At 32.9% G+C, this 26117-nt stretch overlaps 1 protein-coding gene across 4 annotated transcripts in view; it reads right to left on the bottom strand.

The window, feature by feature from the left end:
• Nucleotides 1–25073, bottom strand: part of LOC110597375 (ankyrin repeat domain-containing protein 26) — a 28152-nt gene extending 3079 nt beyond the window's left edge. The window contains exons 1-11 of one of the 4 annotated variants that reach the window (XM_078015585.1): nucleotides 24997–25073; nucleotides 22294–22463; nucleotides 17846–17879; nucleotides 17423–17546; nucleotides 12570–12792; nucleotides 10285–10468; nucleotides 7414–8349; nucleotides 5721–5873; nucleotides 4636–4908; nucleotides 3795–3919; nucleotides 2182–2407 (exon numbers count right to left, since the gene is read on the bottom strand). In XM_078015585.1, coding sequence (XP_077871711.1) covers nucleotides 2182–2407; nucleotides 3795–3919; nucleotides 4636–4908; nucleotides 5721–5873; nucleotides 7414–8349; nucleotides 10285–10468; nucleotides 12570–12792; nucleotides 17423–17546; nucleotides 17846–17879; nucleotides 22294–22427 — 2412 coding nt within the window. In that variant the 5' untranslated portion in view covers nucleotides 22428–22463; nucleotides 24997–25073. Of the gene's footprint in view, nucleotides 1–1695; nucleotides 2408–3794; nucleotides 3920–4635; nucleotides 4909–5720; nucleotides 5874–7413; nucleotides 8350–10284; nucleotides 10469–12569; nucleotides 12793–17422; nucleotides 17547–17845; nucleotides 17880–20430; nucleotides 20990–22293; nucleotides 22464–24996 lie in introns of those variants that run through there. The other 3 variants (XM_078015586.1, XM_078015584.1, XM_078015587.1) reach the window with 3 other exon arrangements.
• Nucleotides 25074–26117: the final 1044 nt, after the last annotated feature.

The following is a 26117-nucleotide window of genomic DNA, read 5'->3' on the forward strand; positions in this document are numbered from 1 at the left end:
CTTCCGAGTCCACACTGGTCTATTAAATGTAAGTCATTTCAGATGGTGCTGCTTTAGCTAACTAAAGGGCAACAATTCGACTCCTATTTTTAGATGGCAATAGAGTGTGATTCTTAGCAAATCTCTGCTCTTTAGAAACTTCTTATCAAATTTTTCACTTCAATGTCATTTTTCTTAAAATAAATTTTCCATTATATACTTTCAGAAAATTAAACTTTTAACATCTTCTCAATGCTATCAAATTTTCAGCCCATTAAATTAAATACATATGTGAAGAAAGAAGTATTATCATAGCCTCATGTGAAAATCTGGTCAAAGTTTCAAAATATTGTTATGTGGAATATGACTAAACATCTTTTATTAACATGGTACACAAAGATTCCAGAAAATTCTATTGAGAGACAGAATAATGCCACGTGCTATATGGCACATGCCTGTAATTCCCAGTGACCCAGGAGGCTGAAGCAGGAGGATGGCAAGTTTGAGGCCAGCCACAAAACAAAAATTATAAAGGAGTAGGGATGTTGCTGGGGGTGGGGTAGAGCATCCCTGAGTTCAATCACTATAAACACACACACACACACACACACACACACACACACACTCACACACACACACGCACAAGCAGTATAAATATTACTTAGAGCCAGTTTAAACTTATGTTTCTTTGATTTGTGACTTTCCAGATTTGTAAACAATATGTAGCTGTTTAACTGTAACTGATTTCTTCCCTGGATTTGGGACCAAAGTTTTTGAAACATTTTGCTAATTACACTTATGTGTTTACAAACATGTGGAAAAGCTTCAAACTGTACCCCATCTAGACTGTTCTTCATAAAAACATTCTATTCTCTTACTGATTCCTCAAACAAGGTTCAAAAAGTAAGAGAATACTGAACATACTAAGTACTTTGAAGTGGTAAAAATACTGTGATGTCCAAAGCCTTATATAGTTTAAATGTGAAGGTAAGTAATTGGACTGACATGGTTCTCAGGCTTGTCTTCTCATTTTCAAAATGAAATGACTTGAATAGTAACTTTGGGTGAATTATAGTCATAGATATTAGTGGAATGTATAATGACATAGTAAACCATGCAGATAAAATAATTTGATCAACCTTCTTCCTCAGTATCTTTCCTTTTCCTCTCCTCCCTTCCCCATTGAAGGCATTCTGCAGGGATGACAGAGACCTGACTTTGCATCTTGATAGAACAGTGCTTTTTTACTCCTGTTAAAGTCTGCCGGCATTGGCAAACTAATGCTCTGCAAGGATATCTAGAGGAAGTACTAGAGTAACTTTCAAGTATTCTTCAACCTATTTATAAGCACTAAAAAATCAACATGTCTTTCTCCCAGAAAAATTAATGGAAAATATTCCCCTCCCCCAAAAATATTCCTTTGCATTGTGTCTCCATTTAAACATTCATTCATCAATGTCTTATTAAATGATACACTGCCTGATATTTTCTGGTATGAACGAATGAGACATCTTGTATTTATATCATCTTTAACAATTTACAGAAATATTTCACAATTTTTTTTGGTGCATAATGTTCCAATTTCATGGTTGAGAGAGACTTCAATCCTGGGCCTTTCAGGTTTTTTTTTTTTTTCAGAAAAATATTCATGTAAGCCAACAAGCTGATGGACAAAAAAATATCAGCTATCTAGGATCTTAAAATTACGTACTAAAAGTTAAGTAATTTGTTCCCCATTTCAGTACCTTTTACTACATGGATTTTTATAAATCTTAGATTTGCTCTTCTCTTGATTTCACTAGAATGCAAAGGCAAAAGAAAACATCAAATTGAGGCTTGATTTAACATAGACCTTCATGCACTATTTTTCTGTGAGTTAAGAAGATCATGAAAACTCCTTCAGAGCTCTAAACCAAGGTTTATTCATTTCAAATATTCAATTTAATCAAAAAATCTACTTTAAGTTAAAGGACAGTTAAAAATATCATTTAACTTGAATAAAGTTAACAAGTGTCTTTTAAAAATATGACCTCCAGATACTTTACAAAAATTGAAAATCTGTTTGTAATTCATTATAGTTATAGATTATCATGACCTTCAGTTAATATTCATAAGTCAACTAAACAACTCAGTATTTCAACAAAGTCAAAACAAGACAAATCAGAAATCTGAAACCCAAAAGATAAACAAAGCATAACTCACCTCAGCCAGATAGTCCTCAAGGGTTTGACATGAAGGCTGTGGGTTGGAAGTAGCACCTGCTATGTTTCCTCCCAGGTTAAAACTTCTGTTGTGTACCCAGTTGTCCCTTTTAAGTCTGACACAAGGACACCCTGGGACTGGCCTCCCACAGTGAACACAGGGTATACAACCTCTCCGTGTTCTCACTGGGAATCTGGTACTAAACTCTGGAAGCCTCCTACTGATTCTGTGAGGATTTCAAAAGGCAAATTCTTGGTATTTCTTTTTTTTTTTCCCCTCTAAAACCACTTGCATTAAAAAAATGCCATAGGAATAAATAGAATTTCTCAGTGAAAAGAATCTTAACATTGAAAATCCATCAAAATAAAGTAGGACATATAATTATAGGTTTTAAAGAGTTCTGAAGATATATCCATATTTCTTGGGGCCTCCTAACAAGAAATTCAAACAATACATGTGGAGAGTAATGGCAGGCAGAGATGTGTGACTTAAAGGGTAACACTTCTGCCTTCTTGAAAGGCTCTCCTTCAGGGTTTCTTGAGGACACCATTAGAAATACTGGTATTTAAACAGTAACCGTGTGAGATGATGGATACCTTAGTTTATTTGACTACAAAGACATTTCACTCTGCTAAATTGTATTAAAGCATCATGTACTCCTTAAACATATACAACTCGAAAATAAGAGTGAAGCTAAACTAGAAATACTTGTATTATTAGACCAACTGAAGAATTTAAAAACCATCCCTTAAAGAGATTTTCAAGCATTTGCTCTCACCATCTACATATTCTAACTATCACCTGGAGAAATCAAGCATTGAGCACTGAGAAATATTTCACAGCAACAACCACAGGGGCAAAACAAGATAGCTGAGTTGATGATTAAGAATTCAAGGCAATCAGCTCATAATTTTGTTACTGAGATATCAGAGGTGGGACCTGTCAATTCTCATGTTAATTGCCCCCCAACACTGACCATGGAATTATTTTTAACCACATTGCAAAGTAAACTTCCTTTGAGCCCTGTGGTATTCTCTCCCTGTATCAAAAGTAGACTTTATGTAGAGAGGAAACACTGCAAAGGTCATTTTGTCTCTAGGTAACATCTGGGGTAAAATCAAGTGTCACAATAAAAAATGGTTAATTTACCGAGTATCAGAATGTGCTAAGACAGTAGAACTAGCAATCCAGTATACTTAGGGTTTAAGTTGAACACTTTCAATCAATAATTAAATTTTTTACTATTCTATGTAAAGAAAGGCCTGTAAGTAACTTGGTCACAATGTAACTGTCGGAATTATAAAGCTTCAAAAGTGCTGAGGTGAAAGTCTGGTAGAAATAGAAAATAGGAGAGAAAGCCATACAGACACAAAAAAGTGTGAGGGATATAAACTTCCTTGACCAATATTTCAAAAGTAAGTTCATTTAATAAAATTGCTTCTGAAAATTGTATTGTCTGATTAGATTTTGCATCCTACTAATCTCATTTTCCTTTCTCACTAAAGTTATGCATTGGAGACAAATTAAGGAGATTAAGCTATTTTCTGTTGGTGTACATGTGGACATACTTCTGGATTTTGTGTTCTTCTACACAGAGTTCATTATATTCTTACCTTGGTGTTTTATCAGAAATTTCATTTTTAATTTCAGACACTTGAGATTCTAGCGTTTCAATTCTGAATTGCATCAACTTCATTAATGAAACCTTATTATTTTCATTTGAAGCTCTATCAAATGTCTAAAGAAAATTGAAAGAACATATTTAAGAAATATTTTTATAGTAGATGAACACAATATCTTTATTGTAATTTTATATGGTGCTGAGGATTGAACCCTGTGCCTCACATGTGCTAGGTACTCCAGGTGTAAATGACATGTTTTTAAAAATAATTATTATCAAAATAATTATTTGTATATTTTGTTACTTTAATTTAGAATCAATAACTCAGAGAGCAATTTTAAACATATGGACAAAAGATGGTGGAGTTTTATCATCAATGTCAATTGCTTTTTTTTTCTATTCTTTGGGTTTGGAACCCAGGGCCTTGCAAAGGCTACACAAATTGCCACTGAAGTAGAACCTCAGCCACGAATTATTCTCATGTTAGCATCAGTAATGTGAAAAATAAAAAAGTATAAATCATTTAATAATTGAAAAAAATCAGGAGAATGGTACACTCTGACTTCACATTTTTTTTGTTTCCTGCTAATTTTCTTATTAATACAACTACCCTTAAATATTCAATGGTTCTCTGATAAAGTCATTTTTTCTGAAAGATGAAGTCAGTTTTTACAATGATGGGAAAATTAGATATTTAAAAATGCCATCTTACTCTGAAAAATGTATAAAAGAAGTTTTCTCAAGGAATGTAGATGACCCACATAAAATGGAAATTTCCAAAATAAAATTTTCAGTGAAATTAATTAAAACACATTACAGATAAATAAAATAACCTCTGAAAATGGAGATGCTTGTTTTTGGTTTTCCTCTAAAATTTCTCTTGTTCTTTGTTCCATCTCCCATCTATGAGGCTCTCCTTGACTATTTTTTATTTTATTGTCCTGCACATAAATTTTGAGGTTCGCTACATCTTCTTCCAACTTCTTTTGATTCTTTTGTATTTTTTCACATTTATATTGTAGGCTTTCCAAAGAAACTTCAAATTTTTCATCCAAATGTGAATATTTTGAAGCTGTATCTTCTAGTTTTTTATTGATATTATCGACCTGCATGAATAAAACCATAGTGTTTCATAATAAAAGAAGCATCTTGAGAATATTTGAGCACAAATTTGTCCAACAAATCCCAGTAAGTTTGCCTTTTCAAAGATCTACACTCTCTGTTTTGGATAGAGGTACCAGACATGATGGAAACATTTGTATGCCTTTATAATCTGTTTGAATTAAAAAAAAAACACTGAGTTTTCCCATTATTTAAAAATTAACCTGAAATTTGAGAAAAGCATAATAGCCTTTCTGTGCAAGTTTTCTAGAAATTCATTTAATAATTACACATAGATTCTGTATCCAATCATAGAAATGATTTAATCTGCATGGTACACCATGGCAATGGAGGTAGCACTAAAAAAATCCTAGTCAACAGAAAAAAAAATCAACACATGTGAGGATTGATGTATAATTCTCAGCATTTTGAGGGTAGTTGAGTAGTTTTTTTTTTTAATAAACCACTGATTGAACCCAGGAGTGCTTAACCACTAAGCTATGTCTTCACTTTTTTTTGAGACAGGGACTTGCTAAGTTGCTTAGGGCCTTACTAAGTTTCTGAGACTGGTCTTAAACTTGTGATCTTCCTGCCTTATTCTTCCAAGTCACTGTTTTGCAAGTGAGAAAACATGCATGATATTACAAAAAATATAAAAATAAAACTCAGAATTTATAAAAAATGCACTATAAAGTGTAATAAAATTAATTATAATAAAAATACAAATAACACTGTCCACTGACGTTTTTATCCTTAAACATTTAACATAATTGAAACAGGTGCAGATCAATGGTTGACAAATACAATCAATACATACTTTACAATTGATTTGATCTAGTTTCTTCTTCAAAACCTGTGCCTTATATTCTACTTCAAGGTGTTTACTTGATGAATGTTCTAGTGAAGCCTCTGACATAGGTTGCTCTGTCAGGTTACCAGCCAGTTCTTGTGGAAGTTGTCTCACAACTACCTAAGGAGATATGTCTGTTAAAGATTTTGTAAATAACTTCACTTTTTGTTAATAATGTTTAAAGCTGAAATATTATCATTAATTCATCTTCTTTTCCTCATGTGTTAATTCTGTTTATTTCTGAATTCTAACAAGGACATGGAAAGTGCTTTCTTCCTGCCTAGTTACTATCATATCCCTTAGACAATAGATTCAGCCTGTATCCACTTCACATTTGATGAAATGCATTACAACCTGCCGAATTCTCAAACAGAAATGGTTATGCACGTCTGCTAGGAGTAGTGAAAACTGTACAGAAAATCATCCCTTTTTAAACAGAGACTCTACTAAAAAACTGAGCTCTAACCATATTCAATCCTCTGTGTGAATCCAATAGATTCCCACCTCCTAAAAAAGTGGGGTCCCACTCAACCTGACCTTTACCTTCTTCACTCCTTCAACTCCTTCAACTCTCTCCCCTCCTCACCCCATTCTTACTGTACAAAAATCTACTTGTTTAAATGGGAATTTAAATTAGTTTGTTGAAAATGGGAATTCAATGCCAAATTAATGAATCAGGGAGCTGCAATTATCTTTGTACTAGAATAGTTCCTATCTGTTACATGATAGCAATTGAACCTTGAAATGAAAAGTATTAGCAAGTTATCTGTGAAGATAGGCAATAAATTTCAGAGTCAGCAGGAAAATTAAATCCACATCAGTTTAGCTGCAATGCATTGCATTTGTCCCAAATTATATTAATGATAGTAGATTTTTTTATAGTGTTGGAAGGAGATGAGAACAAAAAAATGAGCCAGTTATTTTCAGAATTAAGTCAAACTTATGTGAATAAAATCAAATTATCAGTTAGAAATGTATAAAATGCAGTGAAGGAAGTCTATTAAAAACTACATCATCTACATTTCACTTCAGCTTGGAAACTTGGAATGGATTATTAAAGTAACCCAGTTAATTTAATCTAGATATGAGCATTCCCATTTATCTGTTTCATCATGGTCTTAGAAAGTATGGCAACATGAAGACTTTCTAGTTAGTATTGAGGGCTGGAGTGTAGTCCTGGTGTTAGAATATGGGCATAGATTGCACAAGACCATGGATTCCATCCCCAACAGCAAAAACAGATATTGTTTCAGCGATGGTTATTCTGTATTATTAATATCAGCATATCTCTACTAAAAATCTATGACTTAACCTCTTGAAATTTTATCTCTATGTAAAGAAATAATTCCTGGTAAATACACAATGTCTTTACTCAAAATAAAGCATCTGCAGTTCTAAAGCTTTAAATGTTTTTTCCATTTTTAAATGTTAAAATCAGTTTCACATAAGGTGAAACTTTTTGCTTTTAATTGGCCCACATTTTACTATTCATCAGATAGGGTGTGTTACTTTAAAACATGTATACAATGTGTAACCATCATTGGCAGATTTATTACTTCAAACATGAATCATTTCATTGTGTTGGAAGTCAGGTTTGCCATCATCAAATTTCACTGAATTCTCCTTCAAACACAATCCATATATTTTTCTTAATACTTACTTTTCTCTCAGAGTTCTTTTTATATTCATCTGATTTTTCTTTTAAGTGACAATTTCTAATCATTAACTCCATACGTCTGTTTTGTGACTTGTGACTGGAGTTTTCATCCTCATCCTGAATTAGTTTTGTGGTATCCGGTTGCTCTTGGGTAGAAAGGAGCAAGCCTTCTTTATCACCAACTTTGTTGCAAATGTCATGGAACTCCTGTCTTAGAAATATAATTTCACTTTCCATTTGAGATAATCTCTCATCTATAGGTTCCAGTTCTTTGTAGTTTTGACTCTGTTCATTTTGATACGTGTGCTTCATTTCATTCATTTGGCACTGATTTTGTTTTAGGTCTCTTTGTACCCGGTTCAATACCACAGTCACTTTTCTAAGATCACGCCTTGTTTGAATATAGAAGCCTTTTTCTTGGACTCTGAATTTTATTCCAGGCTTGGAAAACTTTGGGGACTGAATCAGCCTCCTAACATTTCTTTTTGATATTTTTAAATTCCCCTTGTCCTCTAAATCAGGGCACCCATCTCTTGCTCTCTGGGAAAGAAGTTCTTGTTCTCTTTGTGATGTCTGACTTTCATCACAAGGGTGTGGAGCAACAGCCTGACTGGCAGGGTATGATTTGGCTTCTGTTTCCTGTCTTTCAGTGTTTTGTTCTTTATTTTTCAGGTTAATATTTAGCTTTGTAATCTCAGTTTTCAGAGAATTAATCTGTTTATTATATTGCAATGTTGTTTTCCTAAACGTTTCCTCCATTAATTTGATTCTCCTATGAAGGTCATGACACTCTGCTCTTGTAACATCAAGATATTTCTTTTTGTCTTCCTCATGCTGACATTTCATTTGGTTCATTTCCAGACTCAGCATATCACATTTATCCTTCAACATGTGGAATTCATGCAAGGGTACTTTCTCTGTTTCATTCCTGGTAGAAACCTAAGGAAAATCAAGGAGACCTTTAGCTAGCACTCAATGAAATTAGATGTCACTATTACCTCTGAAACTAAAGTTTTAACATTTACATTTATGCAATGAAAGGGTTGCAATACATGGATATCCAACTGGAGAAAAATTAGATGTGAATTTCAGAGCTTAGAGAAGAAAAACTTTCTAAGAGTTCACAAGGTGTATTGAAGAAAATTGAGTGTAAAAAATGATAATTTTGTAGAATTTCAAAACTGAAGAAACCTTTTTCTAAATTACAACAGATTGAAGACATCAGGTAAATGATTAGGAACTTTGACCATGTTAAAGCATTAAGTTTGTGGGCTGGGTTTGTGGATCAATAGTAGAGTGCTTGCCTTGCATGGGTGAGCCACTGGGCTCAATCCTAGGCACCACACATAAATAAATGAATAAAATAAAGGTCCTTCAACAACTAAAATAAATAAATTAATAAATAAAGTTTGCACTCTGATACTGATACCTCATGTATACAGCCACCCAATCCATAATAAGGGCCTTAGCTCTACACACATTTGGACAGATGAAATTTCCCAAAGTTCTTTAAGTTCCCTATTTCTGAAAATATTCTATATGTATTCTATTTTTTCAACATTTTTGCAATCAATTCTTATAATTGTAGCTATTGGTAAATGATAAATCCAGGCATTGTACTTAATTAAGCATTTTACATACACCAATTAACTTTTTATCACAATCTTAAACAAGGAATAATATAAATGTAAGCAAGCTGCTTCTAGTGCTCTTCCATCAAACTAGTCATTTCTCTGCTGTAAAAATAAAAACACAAAAGAAGGTTTGTGTTTTGTAATATTAATCATAAATAAGATCCTATTAGGTGTGTTCTCAGAAAATCATGAGATTATTTGCTGCTCATTAAGATTTGTTTCTTTTTTTGTAAAGTCTGGAACAAGAGTAAATGTGAAATAGACATATATGGCTTTAAAATTATCTATGCTTTTCCACGATGGATCTAGATAGTGTTCTATGTATGTTCACAGATGCATGCAACACATTCACACAAAGAGACAAGCACTTGAAAACAACACAAAATAGTTCAAGAAAAAAAATTCTTTTTATTTTTTGCCATGCCTCTCTCCTTTTATTTGCAAAGATGATTTGACAGAATTCTATCTTATAAATTCTGACATTATATTCTTAAGAATATATTGCCTCTGGGAGTCCTTAAGTTTGGCTAACACCTAAAGATTCATTTCAGTAAGGTATTGGTATTAGCAGTGGGGAGAAAGTCTAAAATCTTAATCAAAAGCAGTATCTGCAAATTAAAAAAAACTATTAAAAACAAGGAATCTCTTAAACTATGCAGACCTTTATCTCAAATAAATTACTCAAATTTTAACTGTAAAAATGACAGGTAAATTTGTCACATAGAAAAAATTATCTTTAAAACATAAAACAGAATTATAAAAAACAATTTTTTAAAAACTAAGTTAACTTGTCCCATGATATTTTCAAAGTCTTTATCCTGTATCTGAACATAAAATTCCCTAAGTTAACATTTATGCTACTGATTGAACTCAACTCACCTTTTCAAAACATATGCTGAGCATCTATCTATATGATGCCAAGGTAAGCAATAAATGAATTTAGCTATAAATGTTATGATTTCATCTTAGGGAGAGACGACAATTTGGTTTAAACCCAAATAATAGAGAGTCACATACTGTGTAACAACAGACTACATATTTCAATAGTGGTCCCAGAAGTTTGTGGAAGATATAGGCATTTTGTATAAGCACATGCCTACAATGATTGCATAATGAATGCCAACAACACATTTCTCAGATCATGTCCCCATAATTAAGTGAAACATGATCACACATATTATGTTAAAGGGATATTATGAATAGAGTAAGAGATATGAAGCTATAATGAAGACTCATTTACCTGATTTGAGTTACTTCTTACAGTCTTTAATTCTGTTTTTAATGTCCCAGAAGACAGTTGAAATTCTTTGTTCAATTCAATTTTTTTATTATGTTCCTCATCTTTTTCTCTTAACTGGTTATTCATTTTTTCAAAAAGCTGATCAAAATCTCTTAACTTCTTCTCTTTTCCTTTTAAATCATGCCTGCAGTTCAATATGGTTATCTTAAAATTCATTTTATAGAAAACAAATGTGCATTTTGTATTCTGGTTCTTCATAGGTTGATTCATTAGGCTAATAAAAATTCTATGTTCTAAGATTCTTTTCCTTTCTAGCTCACCTTTTTAAATTTCTCCTTCAAACTTTTAAAAAACATATAAATTAATAATGAAAAATCTTTCTGTCAGTTGGGAAACGGCTGTTACTAGTAACTCCAGTAGATACTATGGAAAGGGACTTTTGATATGGATCCATAAATTGAGTATTTGAAATGATTTGGGGTGGGGAATCTGGGATGTGGATCAATGGCAGAGTGCTTGCCTGCTGGGGGCCTGTGTTTCATCCCCAGCATTGTCAAAACAAACAAACAAACAAACAAAACAAAGATCATTTTTGTACTGTTATAATTCTTCCTTAGGTAAAAGAGTTTTAAAGACTAATTCACTAGTATTTAGCCTTTATATTCTTGAAATAAAACAGCAAGCACTGCAATTGATTGCCATTATAACATGCAGCTTTCAGAAGTTGTTCACATAGCATATGTCTGCATATTAGCAAGACCAATTTAAAGAGTCCAGTTCCTGTTGTTACAACTTTTAGATAACACTTTCAATTTAGCTTGTTTATCATTATGTATTTTATAAACAATTCAAAATCCCCTTTGGAACAAGGCACAACCTAATATTTAGTCCAATGATAACAAATATATGTCCTTTCAACATAGAAATTTGACCAAATTTTGTTTACATATGAGGGAGAAATTTAAAAAAATAATAATTATTTTTCATTTCACATTTGGTTTAATGGATGTTAGGATTCAAACCATAACCCAGGGTGTAATTCCACAGGAGCATACTTACTTAGTTGCACTAACCTTTGGGTTTGATCCCAAGCACCAGAAAAAAGGAAAAAAAAACCCTGCATAAATATTTAAAAACACATTTTGGGGTGCACAAAAATGGCTATTTCATAGGACAAACCCCCAAGACAAAAGGCCAAATGTTTTCTCTGTTAAGTGGATGTTATTCCATAAGGGGGATGGATGTGTGGGGAAGAATGAAGGGACTTTAGATTGTATGGAAGGAAGTGAAAAAAGGAGAGGGTTTGTGGGGTTGGGAATAATGGTGGAATCAGATGGACTTTCTTACTCTATATACATGTATGATTACATTACTGGCATGACTCTACACCATGTTCAGCCATAGGTAGAACTTGTGTTCCATTTGTGTATAATGTGTCAAAATGCATTCTTTTGTCATGTATAACTTAGAACAAATTTTTTAAAAATGGCCATTTTATCCTCTTTGTTGGAATTATAAATCAATATAAACTGTCTTGAGAACAATTTAGAAATATTGATGAAATGTCTTTTCATGAAGTTACTCCTCTTTAAACAAATAATTCTATATTGAAAAAATTATTCAAACTAAACAGAAATATAAATTAATTTCATGAAATTATGTCATTTGCAGGAAATGGATGGAAACTGAGCAATTTTTTATTCAAAATAAGTCACATTTGTAAGGTTAAGTTTCATATGTTTTCTCTCATGTGGAAACTAGAAAGGCAAAGGAAAAGAAAGGTGTGGGGCGGTCTCAGGGAGATCAAAAGAACTCTTTGGAGTAGAGGGAGAAGGGGAGGGAAAGAAAAAAAGGGAATAATACAGACCAAATTATATTATTATATAGTGTGTACACATGAATATGTAATAAATCCCACCATTTAAACAAGTATAATGCATCAATAGAAATGTGGAATAATTTCTGTAAATGAGGTTCTGTGAAGTATTGATTGTAATACCAAAAAAAATGAATGAACAATAATCCCAAATTCCACTTGTTAAATCAATAGTGTGATCCTTCTATATAGCCATTGAAATTATGATTGAAAATAACGTGAATTTAGTTATTAGAAAGAATCATAGTTTGCATATGTTTCCTTTTTGTAAGGATTTCAGATTCTACAAGTATAAGTAGTTTTCTCCTTTGCAAAATACCAACAGGTAAGTCAGCAATTAAAAAATTCCCTATGTATCTTCAGTGTGAAGAAAAGAGTTCAAACCTTCTTTCAATCTAGGGTATCATACCTCAAGTGACAGAGTTCTTGTTTCCATTTTATTTCTCTCTGCTCTAACTTAGATTTTGCATTTTCCATTTCTGATAACTCCTTTTTCATTCCACAAAGTTTATTTTCCAGTTTTGCTACTTCTTGTGTATGTAATAAACACTTTGAACAGTTACTTTTTTCAGGTTCTATTATTCTTTGACATGAATCAACTGCATTTTGGATTTTTGGTAGGCTATGAGAATCTGCATCATGGAGAAAACAAGATAGAAATAAAATATTTGAGTTTTTTCATCTGTGAAGGATTCTACATTTTTCCATGTACTCCCTTACACACTGAACAAATGTGTAAAGAGTACCTATGACATGGAAGCCATTATACTAAGTTCTACAGATAAAACACATGAGAACTCTGCTCTCCTTTAGTTTAAAGTCTAGCATAGACGACTTATAGTGGAAAATTCAGCCTAGACAGATGACCTAACAAAGCATTAAAACAAGATCAAGGGTCAAACTGTTTATATGTAGCCTAACTGAATTCCAAAACATGATGAAAAAGCAGAAGAGGCCTGAAAGATATTTTTCAAAACAAATTACACTTTTAGGAGGCAAACTGAAAGTAACCAAAGAGCATGGTGACCCGTTCATACACAGGTTTGAACTCTGTGGGTTGTCACCTAGAAGAGCAATCAACTACTGGAAGTCAAGACAAAATAAAATATAGCAAAGAAAAAGGCAGAAAGTAGCAAACCTCTAACCATAACTCCAGATGTAAATATTCTCAACTCCCCAATTAAAAGACACTTATTGGTAGAATGGATTCAAAAACAAGATCCAATTGATGTTGTTTGTGAGAAACTCATCTCATATGCAAAGCTACTGTATTAGTCTGCTTTTCTGCTGCTCTGACTAAATGACCTGACCAGCACAAGAGGAAGAGTTTATTGAAGGACTTACAGTTTTGGAAATTTTAGACCATAGAAGGCCAGATCCATTCCTTGGGGTTTGGGGCAAGGCTGAATATCATGGTGGGAGAATGTGTTGAAGAGATCAGCTCAAGTTATGATCAGGAAGCAGAAAGAGTCCACTTGTTGATTGCCAATATATACCCAAAGCCACTCCCCAATTCTCATGTCCTCCACCCTACCAGTTTTCAGTTACCACACAGTTAATCCCAATCAGGGGATTAAATCATGGATTGTGTTAAGACTCTTAAACTCAATCTTGTCTTCTGAACCTTCTTGCACTGTATCACACATGAGCTTGTGGGAGACACCTCATATCCAAACCATGACAGACACTCATAGACTGAATGTAAACTACTGGAAAAATTTTTTCATTCTTAAATTCCTAAAAGAAGCAGGAGTAGCTATTCTCATCTGACAAAGCAGATTTGGAGCAAAATTCATAAAAGACAAGGAATGCTTTACATACTAGTAAAATTTCAATTCAACAAGAAAATATAACAATAGAAAGTATGTATACCCCAAATGATAGTGAACCTAATTACATAAAACAATGCTTCTTTAAATCAGCAGAATATAGTAAAGCAGCCACATCAATATTTATAGCAACTCAATTCACAATAGCTTAACTATGGCACCAACCTAGATAGACGACGAATGTATAAAGAAATTGTGGTATACATACACAATAGAATATTACTCCTCATTAAAAGAGAATAAAATTATGGCATTTGCAGGTAAATGGATGGAGTTGGAGAATACCATGCTAAGCAAAGTAAGCCAATCTTAAAAAACCAAAGGCTGAATGTTCTAATAGGTGAATGCTGATCCTTAATGGGGGGTGGGGAGGTGTATGGGAAAAATGGAGGAATTTTGGGCAAATGGGAGGGAGGGAAGGTGAGAGGGCATGGTATAATAAAATGGACATCCTCACCCTAGGTACATGTATGACTGCACCTATGTTTCAATGCTACATCACGTACAACCAGAGAAATGAAAAGTCATACTGCGACTGTGTACAATGAATTAAAATACATTCTGTTGTTATATATACCTAAATAAATAAATACTGCTTCTTGACATTAAATATCAGATAGACCCCAATAACACTAGGGAATTTCAAAACATCCTTGTCACCAATAGATAGGACATACAAGGGTAAAAATAGACATTTTGACATAAATAATAGCATAATTGAAATATACCTAATAACTACAGAATGTTTCACCACAAAATAGCTGAATTCACTACCTTCCCAGAAGTGCATGGAATCTTTCAATTAATCTTTGTAATTCATTGCAAATATGTAAAAACCTCATATAATTCTATGCATTCTATGAGATCACAATGAAATGAAACAATAGCAAGAAAAATAAGAGAAATCACATAAATAGAGCAAATACTCTTTTAAAAGAGGAGTAGATCATAAAAGAAAAGAAAGAATAAACAAAGAAATATTTGGAAACAAATCAGAATAGAAATACAACATATCAATATCTCTGGGACATCATGAAGTTGGTTTTGAAAAAATTCATAGTACTGAGTGCCTTCACTAACAAAATAGAAAGTTTCCAAATAAATAATCTAATATTCCAACTTTCAAGGTCTTAGAAAAGGAAGAATAAATTAATTCCCAAATAAGTAGCATATAGGAAATAATCAAGATTAGACTAAAATTAATTGAGAATAAAAAAGACATAGGACCAATGAAATAAAGTCAGCTTTTTCAAAAGATAAATAAGGTCAATAAACCATTAGCCAAACTGACAAAAAAAGGAGACAAATCAACAAAATTGTAGATGAAAAATGAGATACCATTAGCAATATTTCTGAAATCCAGAGGATCATTAGGAACTATTTTTAAAGTTTGTACTGTAATAAACTGAAAGATCTAGAAATCCTTGACAAATTTCTAGACATATATGAGCTGCCAAAATTACACCAGGAAGACATCAGAACCCAAAACAGATCAATATAAAGTAATGAAATTGAAACAGCAATGAATAGCCTTTCAACAAAGAAATATCTAGGACCAGATAGAATCCTGGCTGAGTTCTAACAGACCTTTAGTGAAGAACTAACACCAATCTTTGTCAGCCTCTTCTACAAAACTTAAAGGAAAGTGAATACTCCCATATATCTATGGAGCCAGTATAATCCTGACATATTCAGGAAAGAAAATTACAGAACAATATCCCTGATGAAAATACATGTAAAAATTCTTAATGAAATATTAACAAACAATATTCAAAAACGCATCAAGAAGTTAACATACCATGAAAAAGTTGCTTTTATCCCAGGAATGTAAGGTTGGTTTAACATAGGCAAATCAATAAATGTAATTCATCACACAAATAGAATGAAGGATAAGAATCATATGAATATCTCAACAGATGCAGAAAAGGCTTTGATAAAATTTAGCACCTATTCATTTTAAAAATGTTAGAGAAACTAGGCATAGAGAAAACTTACTACAACATTATAAAGATCATAAATCTCAAAACCAAAGCTAACATTATACTGTAGAAAAAAATGGAAAGCATTTTCTCTAAAATCAGTATCAAAGAAAATATGTATAATTTTATCAATCCTATTCTATATACTTTTTGAAACTAAGGCAGAAAATCAGGCAAGAGAAGGACATTACAGGGCTATTAATAGGAAAAGAAGAATTCAAATTATCTTTTCGCTATTGACATCATCCTATATCTAGAAAACCCAAAAAAACTCCACCAGAAGACTTCTAGAGCTGGTAACAAGATCAACAATCATTAATCAACAGCTTTCCTGTACACGAAACATAATTCTGCTAAGAAAGAAATCATGAAAACTATCCCATTAAAATTTAAAAAATTAAAATGCCTGGGAATTGTTTTACTTAGCTTTTCTCACTGTGACACAAATTGACCTGAACAATGTAGAGAAGGGAAAATGTATTTGGGGCTCAGGGTTTCAGAAGTCACAGTCCATACCCAGCTGACTCCACAGCTCTGGGCCCAAGGTGAGGCAGAACATCATGGCAGAAAGATTTGGTAAAGGAAAGCAGTTCAGAACATGGCCACCCACCAGGAAGCGTTGCGAGTGCCACTCAACAGGGAGTCCCCAAGTGACCTACCTTCTCCAAGCACACCCTACTTGACTATGATTACCACCCCACTAATCCATGTTGATGAGCATGGAAATGGTACAAATATGTTGAAAAATAATTTGGCAGTATCTTATTAAATGCCTATAAAGGAACATGAGAAGACTTTTACAGGATTTCTTAACTATCTAGATTATGGTGATTCAACATGTGTTTAACATATAGGTCAAAACTTGTCAAGCTGCACATTTTTATATGTGCAGTTTACCTTATATCAATAATGCCTCATTAAATCTTTTGAAAACAAAAATCTGTATTGTAAGAAGAAACACTTTAGTGATTGTGATCCAGACATAGGAGAAAGCTAGAGGCTTGAGGTCTTTAATCTTATAGCAAAGAGAAGTAGTACTTGGGTTTTAATAAAGGGGTAAGCAATATCAGAACTGAATTTTTTAAAAAAGTATGATTTGGTTGCAGAGAAGAACACAGTTTTAGGAAGTGTGTAGCAGGGAAAGGAGATCTAAGGTTACTACAGAATTCAGGGAGAGATAATGGTAAGCTGATCTGATCATCCTTCAGGCCCAAGGGAGCAACAGAGCCAACCAAAGGAGTGGGTGCCATTCACAAAGAAAAGTGCAGTGGGGATGATCCAGGGGTGTACTTGAGAGTGTATAACACTTCTCATTATATTTTAATGCAAAGCACCTTTTTGAAATGAACAATACTGGAACACATCAGTGTTCTATGGTTCAGAACTAAGTAATGTGTGCATCTATTACTATAGTATACATCATTTTGCAAAGGTTCTACCTTCATATGACCTACTTGGTTTTTCAACATATGCCCAAATATCCCTATAATTAGGGCACGTCACTTGAAAAGCTGTTGAGGCTATTACAGTTGGCTGTGGTTCATCAAGGTCTTCCATAGCATTTATTTCTTTTTTGACCTATAAAACAATAATCTAATATCAAAATTTACACCAAATACATATAACATATACTCAATACATACAGGTGACAATTATCTACCACATGTAGTTTTTCAAAGAACTGATTTCTGACAAAAAAAACCTTTATCAAAGTTTATTTTGTCTCACTCATTTTCAAAGTCTGTTCATAACAAAAAAATGTTCTATTCTTTCACTTTACCTTTTACAATATATTTTAAATTTATATTTTCGTATTGTTATCACTTAATAATGCACTTTATCAATAAAATATTATCTCGTGTTATTTGTAACAATACCTTGCTCTTTTCATTAGATGTTTTCTCTGTGTGCCTAAATGAGAAAAAGAAAGAATGAAACACATAATATTCTTTCAAACACCAAATATATAAAATGAAATAAGACTATTATTTTTTTAATACACAAAATCTCTATATTTTTAATTTACTTCATGTACCCATGAATTTTATGATCAATTTCCACAATGGGTATTCAAGTGTAAACAAAAAGAACAGCATTAATAAATCAAGAACACTACTACTAATAAATAGTCTCAAAACAAATAATTAAATTTAGATTACACCTTCTGACAGTAAAAGCAAAATGAATAATAGCACTTGCCTTATTTGATAGAAATGTGATAGTGTTTTGTTATTGTCATTTTCAAAAAAATAAAACTCATATAACTTACTAAACCTCATTTGTAAAAGATGGCTTAAATCCTTGTAGGAGAGGAACCCTGTTGCAATAATTATAGGTTCTTATTTCAGGACATACAGTGATATGATTGTACATAATTCTAAGCAATGTTCATAAGCCAAACTTGGTATAATTCTCATTTTCCCAACAATTCTTTGAGGTAGATAACATTAGATATTTTATAAAAAAATAAACTAGTCAAAGAAAGGCCAAATAACTTCCCAAAATCCATGTATCTGGTTAGTGGCAAATTATGAAAGTAATATTCCTCATCAAGTGTTTGAAAGAAATAATAAAAGACAATCTATATTATCACTCTGTATCTGGATATAATTGTAAATAATAATTTCTGCATTTTGCCATTATTTAAAAAATATTTAAAATGACTATATACCTTGGCAATTTTGGAAATCTAGTTTCAATAAATTAAAGGTTTATTTTTTCTTCATCAAATTCATCATCATGCATCATTCATCTATTCAATTATTTACTCAAGCATGCAACCAAGAGAGCACATAATGCATATTCAATTGTGTTGTTGGAACAGGGAATCAAGGTTCTGATACTTTAAAACTTCATAATCCAAAAGGAATAATCTGAACTCTTTGGTCAATATTTTACTTTTGTATTGTACACAAACACAGCACACAGATTCTAAGTACTTACTATTTTGATACCCATGATATTTTAGAGTACTATAAAAATCATAGCAATGCCTTATGATACTGTCAAGGCAGAAGGCATGATTACACTCTCTTGACTATGACCTATATTTCCTATATATCTGTATTTGGATGTTTTCTACTACATAAGTTTTTAAATCTCTATCTATGATAGTTGAAATTTTGGGTCATCATTTGCATGTTCAATTACATTAGGATATCCAATATTGAACCAAAACTCAATGAATAACCACCCTTATTATAGAAAATGTACAAGTAAATAGAAATTCTAAGGACCATTAGAATTTACAATGTTATAACTGAATTGTATAGATAATTCATAGATATTTGTAAGACAATTTACTATAAATCTTCAATGGAACCCTATGAAGCTTTCTAAAATTGGATATGCAAACTCAGTTAACTGAATAAGCCTGTCCTCTAATGAATCATTTCTAAGGGCATATGAAATATATTGAAATCTTGTAATTTTTTTTTAACTCTCTAATTCGACTTCTTCTTTAGTCATTGTTCACTTTTCCATTTTTTCTAGAAAAATTCTCTAAGGAGTTTCCTACAATTATCATTTGAAGTCCGGGTTTCATGGTGACAATGTATTGAAACTATTCCATGTTAAAGTCACTTGTTTTCATCTTTGTCAAACTGTTAGCAGCACTGATATTCAGAGCATTCTCTTTCTTTGTCCTAAACTACATTATTCTCTCTTCTTTACACAAGAAGTGTTGACTGACTGAGAGCATGATGAGAAGTGGAGCCCAGGAAGATCCTGAGCCCTCTGGGCTCCTCAGGCACCAAGCCAGAGGATGCTGAGGGCCCTGTTGGAACAAGCCTCGGTCTTTACCTGGCAGACACCTGGAGCTCCCACATCAACTTCCCACTGGCTCACCCAGGATGTGAGGGACCAAGCACCTGCCTCTCACCACACCTGGATGACCTGATGGTGGCGGCACCCGTCCTGGCTCAATCCTATCTGTCCTAGTCAAAGATACTGCAGAAGATGGCAGTGGGCTTGGTGTGGTGAGAAGAATGGCATATCTGGTACATATTAGGAAGACTTTTTACATGGATTCCAAGTGAAATGGGGGCCACTAAAATGCTGTGAGCAGAGAAATCACAATCTAACTTGGTCTAACTGGTCCACTGTGATAAGAATCAATGGAAAGAGGATTTACAAATAGACAAGCAGACCCATTAGCTGAGTATTTAGAGAAACAAATAAACAGACTAGGCTGGAGGGTCACAAAAGGTGGGAGAAAACCCAGGGGGATGAGGAACATCCTGAAAGATAGTTGAAAAAAGTGTGCTAGAGGAGGTTTCCATGGGGTCCAATATTGCTAATAGGGTAAGTAAGATTGTATGGAAGAAATTGTTTCTAGATACATGCAAGTGAAAATTGGAGGGAAAATTGGGAAAAACAATTTTGGAGGAAAGGCTGGGTGAAAATATTGGAGTTCAAACACAAATGGAGGTCTGGGGATGTAGCACAATGTTAGCGTGCTCACCTAGTATGCTTAAAGTCCTGGGCTCTATTCCTAGAATTACAGAGAACAAATAATATACAAAAAAATAAACAAAGGGGAAAGGAATGTAGCTCAGTGAGTACAGATACTTCTTCCTATAACCTCCTAGCTAAGTGGCATAGTTGGCTATGAACTATTTAATTTAACTGCATTTTTCAATCCTCACATAATGATTTCATAGTATGTTTGTGACGCATTAATTTTTTTCATTTACGTATGTGCCATCAAAACACAGTAAGTTATTAAATCATTAGTTCATAAAACTATAAACTAAACTAAAATAACCCTTAATATATTTTAGAAATATATTATATAAGCTGATTACCATTTGCTCGTACAGATAGATAATCACCACAGAAAAAGACAAAATATTTCAAGGGCACTAATTCTTGCTTAAAGCAAATCTTCTATTTCTAGGATATTTTGTAGTATGCGAGTACAAAGTTATTATGTATATTAATATACATATTTAATATAAAGTAATAAAATATAAATAATAAAAAGATAGCAAAATTTAATGTATAAACTCAAACATTTTAAGTTGTATGTTAAGTCTCTGTTGAAAAATGTGGTGGGATGCATGCTCCAATATATTATCTTTAAAAAAGATGATGGCATAGATGCAATTGACCTTTACAAGGAAGATTTACTTCATTAGCTAATTTTGAATTTAGCACAAAAGTCAACAAATTAGTGCCTGTGGGCCCAATCCATCATTTTGCATATTTTTCTAAAGAAAATTCTATTGTTTTGTTTTCATTTTTGTGGTCCTGGGAATAAAACCCAGAGTCAAGGGCATGCTGAACAAATACTTCCCAAAGACATATTTCCATTCTCTTATTAAAGTTTTAGTGACATGCACTCCATACCCATCCAGATGTGACTATAATGTGTTTCAGACTATAGTCACAAAGACGCTCTTGTCCACAAAGACTAAAATATTTACTGTCTCTTTGCAGAAAAAGTTTGCCAACTCCTACTTCAGTATATTGAAGATTTGATAGAAGTTTTAATAGATTTTACCCAATATAATAAAGTATTGATGAAACATTGACCCCCATGTGCAATGCATTCACAATATTCAGATTAATCTGATGTTTCATTATTTGAGCACTTGGGCATTGGAAACAGGTACCCCAAATCTACTGGTGAGTAGCACTACTGTAATAAGGCAGAGTGCCAGTGCAGCAGGCAGCTTGTTTTTGTAACTCAAAGTGAGTACAAAAACAAAATTGGGATTAAGAAGTGTCATTAAAATAACTGCCTTAAATATACTTTACTTGTGAAATAAACAGTACACTAGAGAGCTAGTCTCATTTTAAGTGCTTGTGTGGTTGATTATTTTATAGATATGACAATTTAACTGTTTCATTATTGAAGACAATTTAAACTAACCCCTATTTAATATGACAATGCCACACTGAATGCTCTTAATACACATTTAATATATACTGTTTCCATAAATGTTCTCAGCATATGCACTGCATGTCTTCAATGGACACGTTGCATATATCAGATACATTCACCTTTGTACATTTTGTATTATATAGAATTCATATCTTCAACAAATGTGTTCATGTACATTTGTAAATCATGTTTTCTTGTTCCAGAAAGATAAGTAACAGAAGTGAAGCTGGTAGATTTATGGAATAATATTTGAAATTTTGGTGCATGTAAATAAATCACCCTTGCAAAAGTACTGACAAATTTCATTTATCAACAGGACAGTATTTACCCTCATAATTGCCAAACTTGATTATCATTTTAAAATAAATGTGTCAATATATATATGAAAAATGGCATCTAATGGCTTAATTACTACTAGGAGTATTGGCTTTGCCTTACCCATCATGTTCTTCATTTTTCTTAAGAAAATACCTTTGGTGATCAGCATTTCTGTTCTTTCTTTGTTCAATGAATTCATCACCATTGTTATCAGTGTCCTCTTCACTATGATGCAGGATTTGTGACACTTCCATCTAATTAATTTTATACTTCTTCCTTGTTATTTCCACCTTTAATGAAAGACCAAGGATAATAGTTACTTTTTAGTAAGAAGAATTAAGATTTTGTTCTCATCACTGATTTCATTAATCAATTTAGTTTGGTCGTCATGACATTAGTTTCTTAATAATCTTTTTGGTTTTTAATTTTATACAATATCATTGAATTTTTGTCTTTTCTGTTTGATTTGAACAAACAACTTTTTCAAAATTGCAAAAAGAACAATTCTTCATTCTGTGCTTTTATTTTTGTCCACTCTTTGCTACCTAATATTTGCATACCCTATGTGACTGGAAGAAATTAATAAAAGTTGACACAAGATGTGCTCTGTTCAATATTTACTCCTTGGATTTTATATTAAACAGCCAGGATTAGGGATGTGGCATTCTGGGCCTCAGTAACAGTAGGAAGATTTCCCCTTGTTGCATTGAGCACTTTCTCTCTCATTGTGATTGGATGTTCTTTTCTCATTTGGATCCTGGGATATCAAGAGTGAAGGAGCTCACTCAAATACAGATTTCACTTTCCATAGCTATAGCAGGATATATTAGCAATTAGCCCCATTATCTACGTGGGAGTAAAACTAATGTATACATGGGAAATTGGAAAGTCTCTTCAACTTTGATTTTTCCCCCACACTTTTTATTGGTGTACTATAGTTGTATATAATAATGGGATTTGTTACACAATCATACATATGTCAAATATAACAATATAATTTGATCAGTATTGCTCCCCAGCACTTCTTCTCTCCCTCCTCACCTAACTTTTTCCTCTAAGGATCTTTCTTTAATTTCCATGAGATTTTCCCTTCACTTTTCTTTTCCTTTTTTTCTCTAGCTTTCATACATGAGAGCAAAAATATACCCCTTGATTTTCTGAGAGTAACTTATTTCACTTAACATAATGGTCACTAGTTTGTTAATTTTCCTGCAACTGACATGATTTTATTTGTCTTTATGGCTGAATCAAATGCCATTGTGTATGTGCACCACATTCTCTTCACCCATTCATCTGCTGATGAAAACCTAAGCTGGATCCATAGTTTGATTATTATGAATTGTGTTGCTATAAACATGGCATGTATGTATCACTGTAGTATGGTGATTTTAATTCTTTAGAAAAATACTGAAAAGTAGTATAGCAGTGTCACATGGTGGTTCCAGGCCTAGTCTTTTGAAGAACCTCCATATTAATTTTTGTAGTATGTGTGTGTGGCAGATAGCTATGCTGTTTCCAAAGTGTGAACCATTGCGACTTGTGCTCATCAGTACAGTATGATATTTTGGTTCCTTTAGGACATAAACCTAGGAATGGTATAGCTTTGTTATGTGGTGATTATATTCCTATTCTTTGGAGAAGCTTCCATACTGATTTTATAAAAGTTGTAGTAATTTACAAATTCCCCCCAAAAATAAAGTGTTCTTTTCTCCACATCCTCTCCAGCATTTATTATTATTTATATTATTGAAAGCTGCCATTCTGACTGGTATGAAATAAAATCTCAGTGTAGTTTTGATTTGCATTTCCCTTATTACTATGTTGGACATTTGTTCATATATTTGTCAGCCATTTTATTTCTTCTTTTGAGAAGTGTCTGTTTAATTCATTGGCCATTTACTAATTGGGCTCTTCTAATTTTGTGGAGTAAATTCTTTTTGAGTTTTTTTTCTATATTCTAGGTATTAATCCTCTCAGAAGAGTAGCTAGCAAAGACTTTCTCCCATTCTGTAGATTTTCTTTTACATTCCTCATTGCTTTCTTTGCTGTGCAGAATCTTTTTAATTTGAGGCCATCCCCTTGATTAATTCTGGGCATTATTTTATGAGCTTTAGTGAGAAAGCAGTTGCCTGTGCCTAAATCTTGGAGTGTTGACCTGATGTTTTCTTTCAGAAGTTACATAGGTTTTGTTCTAATTCCTAGGTCTTTGATCCACTATTGAGTTGATCTGGGGGAGAGGCTGTGAGACAAGTTTCTAGTCACATTCTTCTATGCTTGGAAAACCAATTTTCCCAGCACCTTTTGTTTAAAAGGCTGTCTTTTCTCAGAGGTTGTAGTAATTTACAACCTCTGAGATGCAGGATCAGATGCCTGCACGGGTGTGGGTTTATCTGTGTCTTCTCCTCTGTACCATTCATCTATGTGTCTTTTTTATGCCAATATGATTATTTTTTGTTAACTATAGCTCTGTAGTATAATTTGAAGTCAGGAGGTATTGCCATGCCTCCAGCATTGCTTTTTTAACTTGGAATTTCTTTGGCCATTTTGAGTCCTTTTTTCTTCCAAATGAATTTTAGAACTGTTTTTTCTAATTCTGTGAAAAACATGATTGGTGTTTTGATTGATATCACATTGAATTGTATTGAATTTTTGACAGTATGGCTACGTAAAGAATCAATTTCTTTTCTTAATATTGTAGAGTTTTAATTCACCTTAGGATACTAAAAGACTATTCTGAAAGAAAATTTCATTTGGATTCATCTAAATTGTTGAAGCAAGGAAAATAGCATGAAAAATGGGTTTCAAGTTTACATTATCGCATACCTTTGACTGCTTATTTTCCGAGTCATCAAGCACGCTTTTCTTTTCTTCTGTTTTCACTATTACAGATGGTTCTGCCAACAAATGTATTAGTCTATTTACACTACTTTAAATAGTTAGAAGAATCAGAGTAAAATGAAAATGCCTAGTACTAATAATAACAATAACATTTATTTTATCAATTAGAAGTTGAATTTAAACATTACCTGCATAATTATTATTTATAATGTGGTACTTTGTACTAAAATCAATGACTTGTGCATACTTTTTTTTGACAGGCAAATTGATTTTAGTATTATTATATAATTATATGGGCTATATCTTATTCTAATAAGGATGCCATTTTTGTGGATGTACACAATGGTGAGATTCACCATGGTGTTTTCACATATATATATGTTTTCACACATATATCACAGGAAAACTATGTCACATTTATTCCACTGCATTCTTAGCACACTCTCAACTGCTGAGAGTACTTTTGATTTTCTTTTGAGATGGCGTCTAATTAAGGTGCCCAGAATAGCCTGACACCAATTGTCCACCTGGCCTCAGCCACCTGAACACCTAGGCTATACAGATGTGTTCTGCTGACTTCTTTAGAAAATACTTCTACTGACCCAAACAAACCACTTGGGGAGAACTGGATGTTGTTAGCTTCAGTGCAAACAAATACCCCAAAAATTCATCTACAAATTCACCCACTGAACATAAAATGACAAATCCTCAGAAAAAAAGAAAACAACTTTTCAATACCATAGAAACATAAAAATCCACACACTACATTATTCTTTACTTCCTAATAGTAAGTTTCAATCAGGCCCTGTGCATCTTTAATGGTTTCCAAAGTGCCTGGTACTTTACTCCTTTACAATGAACACTCTGCCCCTTTTGTTTGTCCACACTTCTGACAAATTTCTTTTCTACTCTAAAGATGTGGTGTTCTCTGAGTTGTTCCTTGATTTGGGCTGTTTTTCTCTAAATAAAAATAAATAAATAAAAGTTTCTTTCCTTAGGGCACACTTCAGCGTGTTTCTACACCTTTATGGCTTAAATTGTAAATTATTTCTCAACATGTAAATTTCTTTTACTTGTGAACAGGAGAAAATCTTTTTAGTCATCTT

The sequence above is a fragment of the Ictidomys tridecemlineatus genome, chromosome 6 (assembly GCF_052094955.1).
Source record: "Ictidomys tridecemlineatus isolate mIctTri1 chromosome 6, mIctTri1.hap1, whole genome shotgun sequence".
NCBI classification, from domain to species: domain Eukaryota; kingdom Metazoa; phylum Chordata; class Mammalia; order Rodentia; family Sciuridae; genus Ictidomys; species Ictidomys tridecemlineatus.